General features: G+C 45.9%; 1 protein-coding gene across 1 annotated transcript; it reads left to right on the forward strand.

The window, feature by feature from the left end:
• The first annotated feature begins 562 nt into the window (after positions 1–562).
• Positions 563–15,499, forward strand: LOC142848001 (protein CTLA-2-alpha-like). The gene is made up of 4 exons (XM_075969409.1): positions 563–733; positions 1,019–1,141; positions 14,435–14,495; positions 15,305–15,499. The coding sequence occupies exons 1-4, from the start codon at positions 647–649 to the stop codon at positions 15,349–15,351; spliced, it is 318 nt and encodes a 105-aa protein (XP_075825524.1). The 5' UTR covers positions 563–646; the 3' UTR covers positions 15,352–15,499.
• The last annotated feature ends 990 nt before the right edge of the window (positions 15,500–16,489 follow it).

The following is a 16,489-nucleotide window of genomic DNA, read 5'->3' on the forward strand; positions in this document are numbered from 1 at the left end:
ACAGACACCTACCCTTAATTCTTCAGATTGCGGTCAGCAGCGCCTTCACGATTCTTAGACTAGCACATGCTCTCCGTGCAGACACAGAATCTGAGGTAGGAAGGACTGTGGGACACTAGCTGTCCCCATTGGTGTCATCCTGCCATGATTTTTGATGTCCCTGAAGATTTTCTTTGTAACAAACAGAATATTCTGTGAGTTTTAGATTTCTCAGAAAAGCCTCATCCTATAACATAGAGCTTGGGCCTGGGATCTAGTTTGTCTCTGAGCCACAATGTTTAACTCTGTGACCCAGATGAACTAATTGAGCTTGCACATGATGCCAGGTGGTGGTCCAAGGCCTCCAGGTAGGAAGAACAACCGTCCAGAGGGGATTGGATTGGAGGCGGGGCTGAGCCTGTGCCCTGGGGGCCTCCTTTGCATTTAAGCAGCTCCTAGACAGCCAAGGACTAAGCAGTCCTAGCCTCAGCCTCTACCTTGGAAACTATTTCAGACACCAGCCAAGGTGCACAGGGCATGAGATCGAACTGACTGCCGCTGCAAAAATAAATATGTCAATAGCTTTGCTATGGCTAACCCTACACTTCTTTCTCTAGGTTTGTGATACCTGACTCCTGTTGTTTTCCCAACTATCCTTTGCTTGGAAATGGCTTTGGCTTCTTCAGCAGCCGATCCCAGTTTAGATGCTGAATGGCAGGAGTGGAAGAGGAAATATGAGAAAACTTACAGCCAGGTTAGTAACAGAAGCAGTCCAGGGAGATCTCAGAGAGAATGATTTTACCTCTAAAAAGTTCGTGGACATGGATGTGGCTACGGAGACCAGCCGTTGCCAAGGGATTGCCTAAAGACTGGTGTTATGAACTCCAGGTGATCAGTCTCGTTGATCCTCTGGGTGCGGAGGATGTCGTGTCCTGAGGTCCCTCTCCGTGGATCCACTTTGCCTGTCCCTACACTTCCTTTGGTCAGCTTGTGTGGGAGTTAATAGGAAAGAAATATTACCTGCTGTGTTGATTTCCAGGATGAAGAAGGACACAGAAGAATGGTGTGGGAAGAAAATAAGAAGAAAATCGAGGAGCACAACACAGAATATGAACAGGGCAAGAGCAGCTTCTGCATGGGCCTGAATGAGCTTAGCGACCTGGTGAGTGGCGTGTGAATTGTCAACGCTGTGGTTTCTCTTTTCACGCTCTTCTGCTATCTGTTGGTTTTCAATGTTTTGTTTGCTTTTCCATGGAGACTAGTGATGAATTCTGGGAAATGATGACTTGCTCTTCGGACTCAGTATTGGAAGACCAGGAGGTAATCGACACGCGTCTCTTGATGGCCATTCCTGTACTTGAGCGTGTGACAGAGGACAGAAATGTGTCGCCGTGTAGCCCACGGTAAACTGGGAAGCCAAGAAGGAACTGGTCTTCACTTACATCAGCTGTGGATAAACACCCCGTTCCCTGTTTGACTAAGTATGCAGCTCTGAATTAGTGGCTAGAGTTAATGTTTGATTACGGATGACAGCCTCTCCTTGCTCACTGTAGATGTTCTCTTAGTTTGGTTTGACCATGGGTGGTGAACGTGAAAGGTAGAAGTTCCAGGCAGATACTGTGCCAAAGCCGCTTTGCTGCACTCTTTGGGGTTCACGCAACGTGTTTTTCTTCCAGCCAGAGTAGCAGTTGGGATTTGGATGGCAATGCAAAGGCAGCCAGAGTGAAAAAATTCCTGCACCATTGTCTCAGAAGCATGCTGCCCCAAGATGTGCGCTTCATGATGGTGACAAGGTTAGAGCAGGCCAAAAGAAGAAACAGCAAGGGGGCCTCCTCCGTTCTACAGCGAGGGGCCTCCTCCGTTCTACAGCGAGGGGCCTCCTCCGTTCTACAGCGAGGGGGCCTCCTCCATTCTACAGCGAGGGGGCCTCCTCCATTCTACAGCGAGGGGCCTCCTCCGTTCTACAGCGAGGGGGCCTCCTCCATTCTACAGCGAGGGGCCTCCTCCGTTCTACAGCGAGGGGGCCTCCTCCATTCTACAGCGAGGGGCCTCCTCCGTTCTACAGCGAGGGGCCTCCTCCATTCTACAGCGAGGGGGCCTCCTCCGTTCTACAGCGAGGGGGCCTCCTCCGTTCTACAGCGAGGGGGCCTCCTCCATTCTACAGCGAGGGGGCCTCCTCCATTCTACAGCGAGGGGCCTCCTCCATTCTACAGCGAGGGGGCCTCCTCCGTTCTACAGCGAGGGGGCCTCCTCCATTCTACAGCGAGGGGGCCTCCTCCATTCTACAGCGAGGGGGCCTCCTCCATTCTACAGCGAGGGGCCTCCTCCGTTCTACAGCGAGGGGGCCTCCTCCATTCTACAGCGAGGGGCCTCCTCCGTTCTACAGCGAGGGGCCTCCTCCATTCTACAGCGAGGGGGCCTCCTCCGTTCTACAGCGAGGGGGCCTCCTCCGTTCTACAGCGAGGGGGCCTCCTCCGTTCTACAGCGAGGGGGCCTCCTCCGTTCTACAGCGAGGGGGCCTCCTCCGTTCTACAGCGAGGGGGCCTCCTCCATTATACTAGCCAGCCTGTCCTGTGAGGGATCCAACACTCAAGACTTTTAAGGTCCACGCTGTTGTGTGAACACTAAGAAAATCTTACCGATATTTTATTGCATGCTCTGAAGTCCTTTACGTCATCGATTCTAACAAGGATCTTTAAATTTGCTTTAATAAAAAGAGCATACACTATAATGTCTTAAAAATAAAGCTTGGTTTTAACTGTAGTATTCTGCTTTCTTTCTGGCTTTGGTTCTGTAAGTTTTTATGTAGGTAAAAGATATAATTCTGTTTGATGGTGCAGCTGACTGTGGAAACTGAGTTCTGGGAGATAGTGTCTGTGGCCCTTTTCAGTAGAGAGTCGGGATTCCACCTTTGCTTGAGCTTCGTCTCCAGGGTTTTAAATGCCCTCGTTTAACAATGACCTGAAAGTTTATTTGAAATTTTGTTCAACTTAATGATTTTAATTCACCCGGGTTTGACAAGTGGAAATTGTTTGTCTTTGGTGAGAGAGAAGAGACCGTCTTCTATTCCACTGCACGGCACCTGTGCTGTGAAACTCTTTTCTCATGAACGGATCAGAACTGTGTTCTAGCTGAGCTGAGGCCTTGTAGAAGCCACCTAGAGACCAAGGTCTGTGGTCACAGGCGTGTAGGTCATACGCAAGTGACCCTATCATAACCCAACACAGCCCAGTCATGAAAGAAATTCATACCTGTGTCAGCATGCAAGACATATCTTTTGTGTTCTCCTATAAATTTTAAAGCTGTTTTGTAGTGTTCTGAAGAACACTGAAATTTTAGTAAAAAGGCCATTAGCTACATAACTTTTGATATTCTACTAATCATTACACCGTCATACCAATCCATGAGCATGGGCCAACTTTCCATCTTCAGGCTTCTTCATCCCTGTTTCTCTGTCATCTTAATGTTCTCATTACAGAGATCCTTTACCACCTTGGTTAGGTGAATTCCTGGGTATTTTTAAAAAAACTTTTTAATTGAATTTTTTCTTGACTTCTTTCTCTTCAAGTTTGTATTTGACATACAGAAAGCTGTTCATATTTAATTTTTATTCTTTAATAGTTTTGTATATACATAACTAATTTTGTCATTTTCTATCCCCCCAATATACTTTCTTACCTCCTGTCTGTCATGTAAACTTTCTCTAACAAATATCCCTTCTACCTTAATGGCTCTTTTCGGTAAGAGTCTCCCTCGGTTTGCTTTGGGTTGCTTGCATATGGCTGGGTGGGAAGCCCATTGACTAAGACACACAGAGCTCTTTGGATTTTGAAAGCAGCACAATCCTCACTTGAGTGTGTTACTCAAACCCGTATAGCAAGCGAACCTTAAAGCCGCTGCCTTTAAGTGGAGCCAGAACAAAATAGGGGTTTTCAATGGTCCAGGCGTCTCTGTAGAATGTTCTCTTACTTGACTCATGTAATCCAGCAGACTTGATTGGACTTCTGGTCTCAGCAGCACCTAAGAGTGCTGTTTGGAGTCTTTGGCAGACTCTGTGAGCGAATTTCAGGAGAGGCCCTTGAGAATTTGGAGCAAGGTTCAATGATGATCACCTTTAGACAACTTTTCTCTTCTGAAAAATAGCTATGGGCTTATTACTGGCCCTTGTGGGAACTGAAGGCTTGACAGTGGAACACCAATGTGTTCTGAGTTACCATGTGTTACCATGTTACCATCAGTGTTACCATGTGATCCGAGCAAGATTTCATGAGTTGAGATTGATGTGACTCACTAAACCATAAAATTAGACATTCATAGATGGAATCTGTCATCAAATAGCTGTGATATATGTTGTTGAGCATGTCCTGAGGGAACAAGCGACTTGCGAGAAAAAATTGTTCAAATGTCTGTGGTTCTTAGATCTATCTGTAGCAATGCCTTTCTAGCCCCAACACGTACCTTTGGCTTCATATAGTCTAGAAAGAATTGAGAAAGTGGTTAGGGTGTGACACTGATGGTTCTTCACACTGAGCAGAAACCGCACAGAGGGTACATCTAATTTATTAGAGCCCCTCTCTGGGACAACCACGAACTCCCTGGTGAAGAGACATCTTCCCATGGTCAGAACCCTGAGCAAGGCACATGGCCACATATTTTGCTTGAAAAAAAAATGACCAGATGTTCAACTCTGTTCTAATTTGTGGACCATAGACAATGGTTTGGCTCTGTGTCAGAGACTTAGGAAGGAGAATAATTTAAAAATTGGTGAAAAAGATGTTCAGAAAATAAGTATTGTTACAGAAGTAGTCAAGGCCCATTGGCAGAAAATTATTTTCTTCAGATCTAGACAACAGGACCTCTGATGTGAATGGACCCTGTCAGGTCAGATACCTATCTAAGAGACCATCCCACAGGCCTCCCACTCTGGAAGGCAGATCCTCAGTAAGCCAAGCTAAAGAGACAGGAGGAATAATTATCCTTTTAGTGAGATCACACTTTCCTTTCCAGAATTCCCTCCCCTTATCACAGTAGCTCACAAAGCAATAGCTCATAAGTGGTTTTGCTTTTCTGATTCACCCAGAGAAGTATGACTTGCCCTTTTCTCCTTTCTGCCTGTGTTTCAAGCATGCTCTCACTAACACTTTCGGTTTTTATTTCTTTAAAACTCCCCTCCCTGCTCTGAGGCTGCTTGTCCACCATGTGGCTAACCTCCATGCTAAGCTAACTCAAGTGCCACAGCTTCCTGTCCTCTTAACTCTCTCACTCCTCCATGAAGTCCAAGGCCTTCCCTCCTCCCCCATCCAGGCTTAGGAAGGTGAGCATCCAAATAGACTAGGATCCCCAAAAGCCAGTACATGCAGTAGAGACAAATCCCAGTGCCATTATCATTGGCTTCTGCCCCAACTGTCAGCCACATTCAGAAGATCCAGACTACTCTCGTCCTTCTCTGGTCTCCAGGCTGACTTAAGGGTTTAGAATGAGCGTGTTCCCATAAATGTACAAAACAGTCTGGGATTGTGCTCACGGAAAGACAAAACACTTTGTATTCTTTAAACCAAGCCACCCTGTCTCACCATGGCTCTCCTAATGCTTCATTTTTAGTAACAAACCCACAGTTTCCTTTGTAAAGATATGACTTCCAGCTCTATGTTGCCCACTAAGTTTCATGATCTGCTGTGTTCAACAGTGTTCTCCCCCACCACTGCCCCCCAGATCTACACAGACCACAGAATAAGTGCCCGAGGATGGGTGCAGCCAGGCACCCACATCTACCTGGCATAACTGAGCTCCTGGGAGGTCCTTCAGGCTCTGCTTCTCAGCTCTTGGTTCTGGCATTCTCTGCCAGGCCATCCCATCCCCAGCACCTTGCAGCTCCAGCTGCCCCTTGTGATGAAAGCAAGCCGTAAAGAATGATGTGTTTCTTTATGGGTAAGGAGAGATAAGCAAGTTAAATGTTCTTAAGAATATTACATTAAAAGTCGATTTCAAAGAATCTAATGTCGACACAAAATTAATTCTTGGAATCGTAGTTGAAAGCCAAGATTTTAAAAAAAAAGTCAAGATTTCTGAAAATGATTAAGTGTCAGAAGAACGTTAATTCTATTCATTTCAATTTTTTAAAAAAATTAAGTTTAGATTGAGAGATTTTTATTTACTAAAGAGAACATTTAGAAAAAAAATATGCCGGTGTTGCATAGAAAGAGTTTAATGGAGATGGAGGGATGGCTCAATAGTTAAATGTTTTTATAAATGTGTGGTGTGCTAGCTTTAAAAACAAGAAGAAAATAAGCTTACCACAATGAGGTCATATCCACAAGGAAAGCAATTACATCTAGGACAGATAATAACAAACATTGGTGAGAAAGTAGAGAAAAGGGAACCCTTTCTTTGCTGATGGGATTGGAAATGGTGCCTCCGCTGTGCACCAAAGTCTGGATGCTCCTTAAATGTGGTTACCAAACAGTCCAGGAATGTCAGTCCTAAATATATTCCCCAAACCCTCATGTTCATCATGAGTACAAAAATCTTCTACACCAGAATCTGAGACATCATCTCCACCAACACCCGGCTCCTTGGTGGACACCAACTGAGGGTTCTACACTCAATACACACTGCAAAGCATCTCTCCGCACACAGTATGGCCAAGGGCTTGGTCCCACAGGGCTGCACCTGCCTTAGAATAGAGGATTGTACAAGGAAGAGTAACTGCAGCTGCATGCAGTGAGACCCCTGCCTGAATCCAAACATCCTTCTAGAGTTAATCACTTTCCATCTCTTTTGTCTGAAGAAAATTTACATCTGAAGTAAATGAAAGGTTTCCAATCTATATGGAAATGTAGGATGTAATAATGATCTGGGAGTGTGTGTTATAATCAATCTGGTCAGAGCTCACATTGAGCAGATTTTAAATAAGACATGGAGGAGAGCTAAAGCAACTTCTACCATGCATGCAGCCTCTGCCCACAGCTCTGGAAGTCAGTCATTGCAACAAGGGGAAAGAGCTTTGTGGGCAGAGCTTCTCTGTGTCTGGAAGCCCCTCCCAAATAACCATTTAAAAGTGAATTAATATATGGAACAAGCAAATGGGACTTATCATTGTGAAAGTCTGGTTTGGCAAATTATTGTGCTGGTTAATTGGTTGGTTCTTCTATTTTCTCCTTTAATTACCTACTTTATTATCATCAACATTGGTTTGGGAAACCATTATTTCATTCAAAGACTCTACCATTCCTATAGAAGCATTTTTTTTCATTTTTTACTAAAATATATTTATATTTCCCCCTTCCCTTTTCTCCCTCCAAACCCTCCAGGTACCTCTCCCCACTCTTCTTCAAATTCATGCCTCTTTTTTTATTACTGTTATCACATGCAAATGTGTAATTGTATATGCATCTATATTCCTAAATATAACCAGTTCAGCCTGTCTAATGCTACCTGTGTGTCTGTTTGGGGGATGACCATTTGGCACTGGACAACAGGATGGTGTGCTCTCTCCTGGGGAGGACCACCTCTCCTGGGGAGGACCACCTCTCCTGGGGAGGATCACCCCTCCTGGGGAGAACCATCTCTCCCACCCACAGCTTTCTTCAGTTGTCTAGAGTTCCGTGTGTAGGGTTGAGGCCTTGTGGGTGAAGAGTTCAAGAATAAGAATATAAAAATGAATATTCCAGAAATAAGAATGTAAAATTAAAGAAATATAAAGTTATAAGTCTAGGAGAATGAAAACAGACTGTCAGCAGCTTTCTCAGCCGATCAAGGATAAATCAATCCCAGCTATTTTCTTAGATGCTTAAGTTTTTATTTTACAACTGGCTATTCTATTTACAAGGCCGGAGCTTCTCTCTGCAAACTGAGAGTAGTGTCCTGGCCAGCCTTGATAAACAGCAGATATGAACTGAGTTAACCTTTAGGAGACAGAGATACGTGACCTCTGGGATAGGCACTGTCTCTGTTATGGGAAACTGACACCATCAAAGGGGAGACGTGGGGCTCCAGTATACACTGCCTGGAGGTACCAGGAGGAACACTGGACAAGATATAAACAAAGGTTGACTAATGAGCTCTGATAATGGAGGCTGTAAAGTATGTCAGTCTGTGTCTGAGTTTTACCTTGAGATAGTGTGAAAAACTTTCTGCTATCTTCTAAATTCCCAGCCTAAGAACAAATTATTATAATTTATTAACCCTTTGATATTACCAGCAGTCCATTTTCTAATTGCTAAAGACACTTGTTTTCTTGCAATTAGTGACTTTCGCTGTAATCTACTCTGAAACATATTTCATGATAGCTGCCTAGTTACCCATTGACGTTAGAACTCACTCCCCTTCTTAGGATCTTCATTGACTGACCCACAGATCCGGGCAAGATCATAAAAATTCCTTTGTTCAGACCTAATGCTTGGTGCCCCTACTATAAAAAGTGGGTTCAGAAACCGGCCTTTTGCCACAGCCTAACAAACACCATCTCTGGCTGTGGTCTCAGCTGGCTGATAAGCTTCTGTGCCTAGCAGTGTTTTTTGGGTTTTTTTTGTTTTGTTTTGGTTTTTTGTTTGATTGTTTTTGTTTTGCTTTATTTTTTAAGTTTGCTGCTGGTTTTCCAGGAATCTGGTTTCTGGAATAAAGTTTGCTTCTGGTTTATTAGACTTGGAGGTGTTCTCGTCTCTGTGAGACCCCCCTGGACCCCATCAGGCTTTCCCCATCTGCTTTGGCATGTTCCTTGGTGTCATCCTTGTTCTGCTCATGTGGGCAGTCAATGTTGGTGAGACTTTATAAGTCTACCCTCTGTCGTTCTAGGAGACACAATCTCGCAGCCAACTGCCTGGCTCTGTGACTGCTACAGTCTAATTCTACCCTCTCTTCTGCAGTGTTCCTCGAGCCTTAGCTGTGGGAATAGCTTGTAGATGTATCCACTAGGCCTGAGCTCTACCACTTTGTGTTTTGATTGGTTGTGATTTTCCTCCATGGTCTCCATCTCTTGCAAAAAGAAGTTTCTTTGATGAGAGAAACTCCTGTCTGTGGGTATAAGGACAAGACAGATAGTTGTGAGGGTTTTGCTGGTTTAGTAAGTTAGTAGTTGTAGATTCTTCTCCAATAACCATGACTTCACTAGCAGTGAGTAGCTAGCTAGGTTTCCAGGACCAGGCAAGGTTTCCCTCTTGTTGGAAGGGTCTTAAGTCCAATTGTAGAGCTGTTGATTACCTCCCAAGTATGCATGCCTTGCTGGTTGTTGATGTGATTCATAAGCATTATACATAGGTAGGACTGTTGGATGCCTCCATCCTTAGGAAGCTTGCATGATACAAGTGATCTGCTAGGGGAAATAGGGAAAGGGAGGCTCTTTAGGGTGATAGAGACAAAGAGAGAGGAAAGATGTCTGAAAAAAGCCACAAGGAATCATAATATTAGCAATTTACCTAAAAATATAATAAATGTGATTTCTATGTATAAATATACACATACAGTTTTAATAAATTTTTCTCATCTGGCCTGGTGGTGCTCCCTCCAAGAGCCAAAGACCAGCTAACAAAAATCCCAATGTGAGACATGAAAAGCACTCTTTTGAGCTCCTGGCCAGGGGTGTCTAAGAGACTCCCCCAAAATATAGCATGTTGCTGTTGCTCCCAGCTACCCCCAACACCCCCCTCCCAGAGGTAGAGGGTGAGTCCCTATTGCTAAAGATACCACGCGCTTCAGAAAAAGACTCCGAGAGCCCTGAGCCGGAACTGACCTGAATGCCTCCCCTCCGACTGTTTTAACTGTCAACTTAATAGACCAGAAAAATGGTTTCTCAGACTGTGGGTTGCGACCCCTCTAAGGGGGGTCAAATAACCCTTTCAATAGGGGCTGCCTAAGACTTCCAGAAAACACAGATATTTACATTAGAATTCATAACAGTAGCAAAATTATAGCTAAAAAGTAGCAACAAAAATTATAAGGTTGTGGGTCACCACAACAAGAGGAACTGTATTAAAGAATTACAGTATTAGGAAGGTCTAGCCTTGTTGGAGGAGCTGTGTCGTTGGGGGTGGGCTTGGAAGTTTCCAAAGCCCCCGCCGTTTCCACTGTGCCACACCTCTCTGCCTCTTGTCTGTCAGGTGTGAGCTTTCAACTACCAATTCAGCACCACGCTTGCCTGCCTGCGGCCCTGCTCCCCACTATGACGGTCACAGAGCCACCATCTAAAATTGTAAGCCTCAATAAACTCATTCTTCTCTACGCTGCCTTGGTCATGGTGTCTCTTCACAGCAATAGAAAAATGACTGAGACAGAAGTTGGTTCCAGAAGGGTGGTACTGCTGCCACAGGCCTGGGGTTTTGTAGGAATGTGGAAGACTCTGGGACTTTGAACTAGGAAAGTGGTTGAATGCTATAAAGAAGGCTTTAAATAAAGTCCTAGTAGGAGCTTGGAAGACAATGCCGAGAACAATGCAGACTATAGAGATCAAGAGATTCCAGAGGGGAACAATATTAGCTTCCAGGTTAGAGACAGTTCTTGTAACATTTTGCAAAATCATGGTTGTTTTCTGTCCTTATCCAAAGAGTCTGCCTGAAGCTAAATTGAAAGGCTTTGGACTAATTTCATAGATTTTAGCAGGCAGAGATTTCAAGACAGTTTGATAGGGACTCTGTTGTGTGGATATCGGTGATCACTATTATGCACATCCACAAGGAAAAAGAGCAAGCAGGGCAAAAGGAAATACAAATGTGCTGTTGATGGGAAAAGAGCACAAGAAATTTAACAGTGGAGCCTTGGTTGATGCTGAAAGAGATAAAGAGGAATGGAGTAAAGGGAGGAGTCCCCTCAGAGCAAGAACCCAGCCAGCTAATCCTGCAATTTGTGAAAAAGAAAAAGCCTTAAGGAAAGACTTGTCCCTAAAGTGTAAAAACAAACCAAAGCCTATGCCAATACAATTCAAGAAGGGTCCAGGTTCCAGGTTTCACGTTAAGCAGGCAGCAGAACTTGGCTACTTTGGCCATGTGGTTCTGGCGTTCGAGTCATTAAGGAAATATGAGTAAAGGGGTAATGAGATAATCCTCTGTGCTTAAGGAAAGATGCTGAGACCAGGCCTATGTCAGGGGTGTCCCTGCATGGAGGCCTAAAGAGGAAAATACGTGAAGCTGTGGAGGTGAAGCCTAGAATCCTTGGATACCCCAAGATGTTGGAGATGCCAGAGCCATGGATCGCTGCCAAAGAAAGCTGCTAACAGGAGTGGACGCCGAGGAAGAGAAGGAAGTGTGCTGCAGTCAGCAAGGCTGAGAGGACTGGAGAGCCGAAGAGCCCTTTCATATCAGACACGGAGGTGCAGTTTGGAGTTTGCGCTGCTGGGTTTTGGTCTTGCTTTGGTCCAGCATGTCCTCACAACACCCTTTTTGCTCCCTTTAGGAATGGAAATGTGTTTTCTGTGACACTGTTTGTTCAAACAGGCAATTTGAGTTTTACTTTTACATTAGGTTATAGTAAGAGATTGACTTGAGTCTCAGAAAGGATTTTGGATTTTGAAATAGTGTTGAGACTGACCCGCCCAGCAGGTCCTAAGTTACTCCAGGGTCTTGAAGAGGCACTATCTGAAAGACATGGGGGGGGGGGGAACAGACGCCAAGCAGTATTCCTTGTCAAGGCATCCCGTTTATTGAAGCAAGTTTTACATCTTATATACTCCTCAGTAAGGAGATTGGGCAGGGGGGAACTGAGAAAGGGGGAAAGGAGGGAAGGAAAGGAGGGGCTCGGTAGCTAGGCAACAAAGCGGGGCAGTGCCAGGTCAATGGCTAGAGCACCTGCTGTTAGTGATAAGCAGCAAACAAAGAAGACACTCTGAGGTGCCCTCTGGAGCTTGAGTCTCCAAGGTCAGCATACAATGTCTCAGTTAACTTTAAGTTTTCTGTCTCAAGATTTCCACCTCAAGGCCCTGTGAGACGTGAGAACGGAGGAGCCTGAAATGGCTCCTGACATGAGACTATGAAAGACTATGGGGACTTTGGAACTTTGATGAAGTGAAATCTGCTTTATGGCATTGCTAAAAGCCTATGGGGGGGGGCAGAGAATAGAATGTCGTGGTTGGAATAAACCCATAGGCTCATATATTTGAGTGCTTGGTCTCCAGTTGGTAAAACTTCTGGAAGGGATTATGAGGTGGGACCTTTTGGAGGAGGTATGTCACTGGAGGTGGCATAGAGGTCTCAGAACACAGACAAACCTCTCTCTAGGGGTGGGAGAGGAAAAGAAAATGGACAGGACTCTATTTCTGATGGAGTGTGCAGATGGAATTGGAAACAGACACAAAAGGCTGTGGAGGATGGAGCCCATGTGAAGCCTGGCGGACAGGGAGTGATTGTTTGGTCAGCTCTTCCTAGAGCCCTTCCCCACACTCTTTGGAGGCCCAAAGAGGCCAAAGGTCAGAGAGTCCGGGACTTGTTTTTTAGTTCATTCGAGATTGTACCTCTAACTCAAACAAAGATTCCCACCTAGTTGTAAATCAGAGTTCTGTTCTCTCAAAGCTGTTGTCAACAGGTGTGGCTTGTTACCCGACCTCATGTTCCTGAAATAGGGAAGTAGTTGGTTCCTACCGAAAACAAAAGTCTAAGGATCCAACTAAGTTCTAGTTCCCTTTATGGAAATAACTTGGGATTCCACCCAGGAGTAACTTGCCTACAGAGTGTTTGGTCTAAGGCATGAGTCAAGGGCCTGAGCGAGGAATGGACCCCCTGACTTTCAATTTGTGTGTTAATGCAGTCCTTTTGTTCTGCTCCTACCTTTTGAAGTCAGGGGTATATTAAGCTGTTGGAAATTAAACATGGATGAATTTTCAGAACTCACTGAAATTCCCTCCCAATACTATCCTATTTGTCTCTGGGTTTTATTATTTTCATTTGTGTCTTTATATTCTTTACTATATTTCTAAATTCACATGCATCCACTCTGGAAGAAAGGTAATTTTGTCGAGGCTGGCCCCCGAAAGGAGCCCTTTGTGACAGGGAGACAGGAGCTCTGTGATGTGGACCTGACCCAGCTGCCAACACCCAGAGAGAACTCTCAGCCTTCAGTAGCCTGAGAATAACAGTGTGATTCAGATGGAGAATTTTCTCTCTCTTCTGGAAAGCATTAATCCTTCATGGCTGACCCCCAGCTCCACCACTTGGACAATGGACATGATCCTTGCCTTTGTGTGTGGGCTGGGGCTCTTCTGCCTATTATCACCCCTCCTCCACCTTGACTCACCCTCACCTCCACCAGCAGAAAACACCACCACCAAAATCGTAAGTATGCCTTAGGCCCAAACCAATGAAGAAGAGCTTCCTCTCTCTCCAGGCTTCACTTTCCAAATCAAATAGGGGGCTGACAGGGGATCTCAGCGTGAAACAGGACCCCATCCTCTTGAGAACTGGCAGGTAGGGCAGAGGGGAGAGTGGATTCCAAAATGTCTGCTCTCAGAACATCCATACCTGGGAGAGGCCTTGTGACTCAGTGGTCAGGGGCGGTGTTCCTGGGTTGGTTAGGGACCTCTGAGAAAGGAAAGGTTCTGAGCGATGGTTTCTGTGTTCCCCTCTAACATACATGCTTATAGGGTTGATCCAGCTGAGATGAAAGGGGGCAATGACCTCCAGGACATCAGGAAGCCACTGCTGGTAGTTCAGAGCTGAGCCTCTGGTTCCTCAGCAGAACTTTGATCAATTACATTCATGGTGGATCTCACAGAGACAGCACCCCATTTGAGTTTTCCGAGAGAAAAAGAACACATATTTGTCCACATTATAGATACGTGAATGGGGCTGGTGCGCTCTCTCTCTCTCTCTCTCTCTCTCTCTCTCTCTCTCTCTCTCTCTCTGGTGATGAAGAGGGAGCACAACAAAGTCAGGAAGAAAGTCAGGACTGTGAGAGGTAGGCTACTTCCTTCCCTGGTGAGGTGACTTCAGCCTTCCCCCACCCCTACCCCATGATTACACTAATGAGCTGCAGGACCTTCAAGGCAGCAGCTCCTGGGAAGGAACCCAGAATTGAAGACATTCCCCAGGTTCTGTGCTCAGAATGAAGCTATGGGCAGCCAGGACTGGGTACTGGCTTGGGAGGGATGGTGTGGGAGGAGGTGGTGCCCTGTGATGACGTGGGGCCATGTGATGACATGGTGTCATGTGATGAAGTGGTGCCATGCTGCCTGTTTTGGAGGTAAATTGGTGGTTTGCCTCTGAGACACTTTCCTCTCTCAGAGCCCTGGTCCTTCCCTGCCCTCCACAGGGAGATAATGATGCCTATGGAAGTCATTAGAAGTGGAGGCTTCTGGTTCATGGCATTGTCCTGCCCAACATGCGTCTTGCTTTCCATGCATTTGGGCACATGGCCTTGCTCATGGATGTCTAAGCTCCTGTTTAACTTTCATTTCTATGGAAGGACAGTTCATTCAGTCTCTGGTAAGATACCTGGTCCCTCCTATACCCACCAATAACCCAGTCTCCATTTCCAGCTTACAGAGGCAACAGGGAGAAACCAAAGGAGGAAGAGGTGCTGGATTCACTTCTGTACAGGTGAGCCATCTCCAGTTCTCTCTGGCTCACTCCTGTTGCCTGCTATGTGATCACCCATGACCAGGGCATGAGATTATCCTGGGAATAGTGGGTCTCTGGATGGGTGGGATGTGAGTACAGTCCTGAGGTTAAGATAACAAGGTCTCGTAAAAAGCAGAGTATGGAACAGTGGTTGTGATGGGCTGTGAGGGTCCTTCCCCATTCATCTTGTCCCACCTCCTGGCCCCATGAGCTCCTGGTTACAATCATATTGTTGGACCCTAAAGTCCAATTACCTAGGAGGAGTTGCCCCCAAGAGACCACTCTCACACCGCAGTTGATGTAAAAGCAAGAGGACTTAATTCTGTTGCAACAGGGTCCTTCAGCATTCAAGAAGCCAAAAGACCCCGAATGACTGTCACAAGTTTTTTTTAAAGCAAAAAGCCATAGAAACAAAGGGGGGAGGGACTCTCAGGTTGTTTTTCAACTATTAGGATTGGCTTATTCAAAGGGCTACTAACAATAATTGGTGTGAGCCAGATCAGGCGAGGTAAGAGGGAACATCTGAGGGTCACTTTGCCCCCTTTCCAGGAAGAGAGTCAAAACATCTGTGGACATCTGTGGGTTATCTTGTCCCAATTCTGGGAACGGAGATCTATTTGGATAACATCCACAAGAACACAGGGAGATGGAAAGTCCCCAAAATTCCAGTACGTGCATGTGTAGTTGTTAGGTTCCTGGGGGAGCAGGGGGAAGCACTAAGGCTGAGAGGCCTCAGAAATGGCCTCAGAATTGTCCTAGAGTTCTACAATATCTCCTGTCTCTTACAGCATGCAAAAGAGACTTGTCAACACCATCAGCATTTGGCAGCACTTAAGACAAGATGCCTCAGGTGAAGCATTCAAACCAGAAGCTGCCAAAGCCCATCTGCCACCTAGGCAGCCCACAGAGGCATCTGTGGCCACCAGTTCATCCCTAGAGACTTCCTTTGCTCCTCGTAATAAACACCTGTTGCCCAGAGATTCTCAACCCTTGTCACCCGTCCTGCTGAATTCCTCACAGATTACGTCATCTGTACTTGCCTCTTGGCCTTGACTCCTGGATGCCATTCACCACCACCACAATGGGCACCTTGCTGCCCATCTCATCCTCTGGATTCTGTGACTTGTCCTCCACCTATGACAGATCTCAGCATGGCAGCTCCTCAGTTTGACTGGAAAATACTGGCAACCTCAAAGAACACATATCTACCAGGTTTGCCTTCTCTCAGGCCAGTCACCTCAAGGCCTACCTCAACCACCTCAGGCCTTGACCATTTAAACAGGTCTACCTCAACCATCCCAGGCCTTGATAACTAAAGAAGGTCTACCTCAACCAACCTAGGCCTTGACCACTTAAGCAGGTCTACCTCAACCATCCCAGGCCTTGATCACTTAAGCAGGCCTACCCTAACCACCCCAGCCCTTAACCACTTAAGCAGGTCTACCTCAACCATCCCAGGCCTTGATCACTTAAGCAGGCCTACCCTAACCACCCCAGCCCTTAACCACTTAAGCAGGTCTACCTCAACCTTCCCAGGCCTTGATCACTTAAGCAGGCCTACCCTAACCACCCCAGCCCTTAACCACTTAAGCAGGTCTACCTCAACCATCCCAGGCCTTGATCACTTAAGCAGGTCTACCTCAACCACCCCAGGCCTTGACCACTCAAGTAGGCCTATCTCAGGCCCTTTCAGGTACCAGGTAGCTGACAAAACCTTATGCCACTCTACCTCATCACATGATGAGTCCTTGCAAGAGGATCTTTCTCTCACCATTCACAAGGCCTCGTTCTGGACAAGCCCCACATACAGGCAGAAAGAGGCTGGGGAGCCCTCTTTCATCAACCCTGATATCCAGGAGATGATGGAAATTCAAACTAGCAAAAGAGTCAAACTAAAAGTTTGGAAGGGGAAAGAAAAAGAAAGATCTGACCTTTCCTTGGGCTGTATGGGCAGTATGCTTTACTCCTGGAGC

This window comes from Microtus pennsylvanicus, chromosome 4 (genome assembly GCF_037038515.1).
Source record: "Microtus pennsylvanicus isolate mMicPen1 chromosome 4, mMicPen1.hap1, whole genome shotgun sequence".
NCBI lineage: Eukaryota > Metazoa > Chordata > Mammalia > Rodentia > Cricetidae > Microtus > Microtus pennsylvanicus.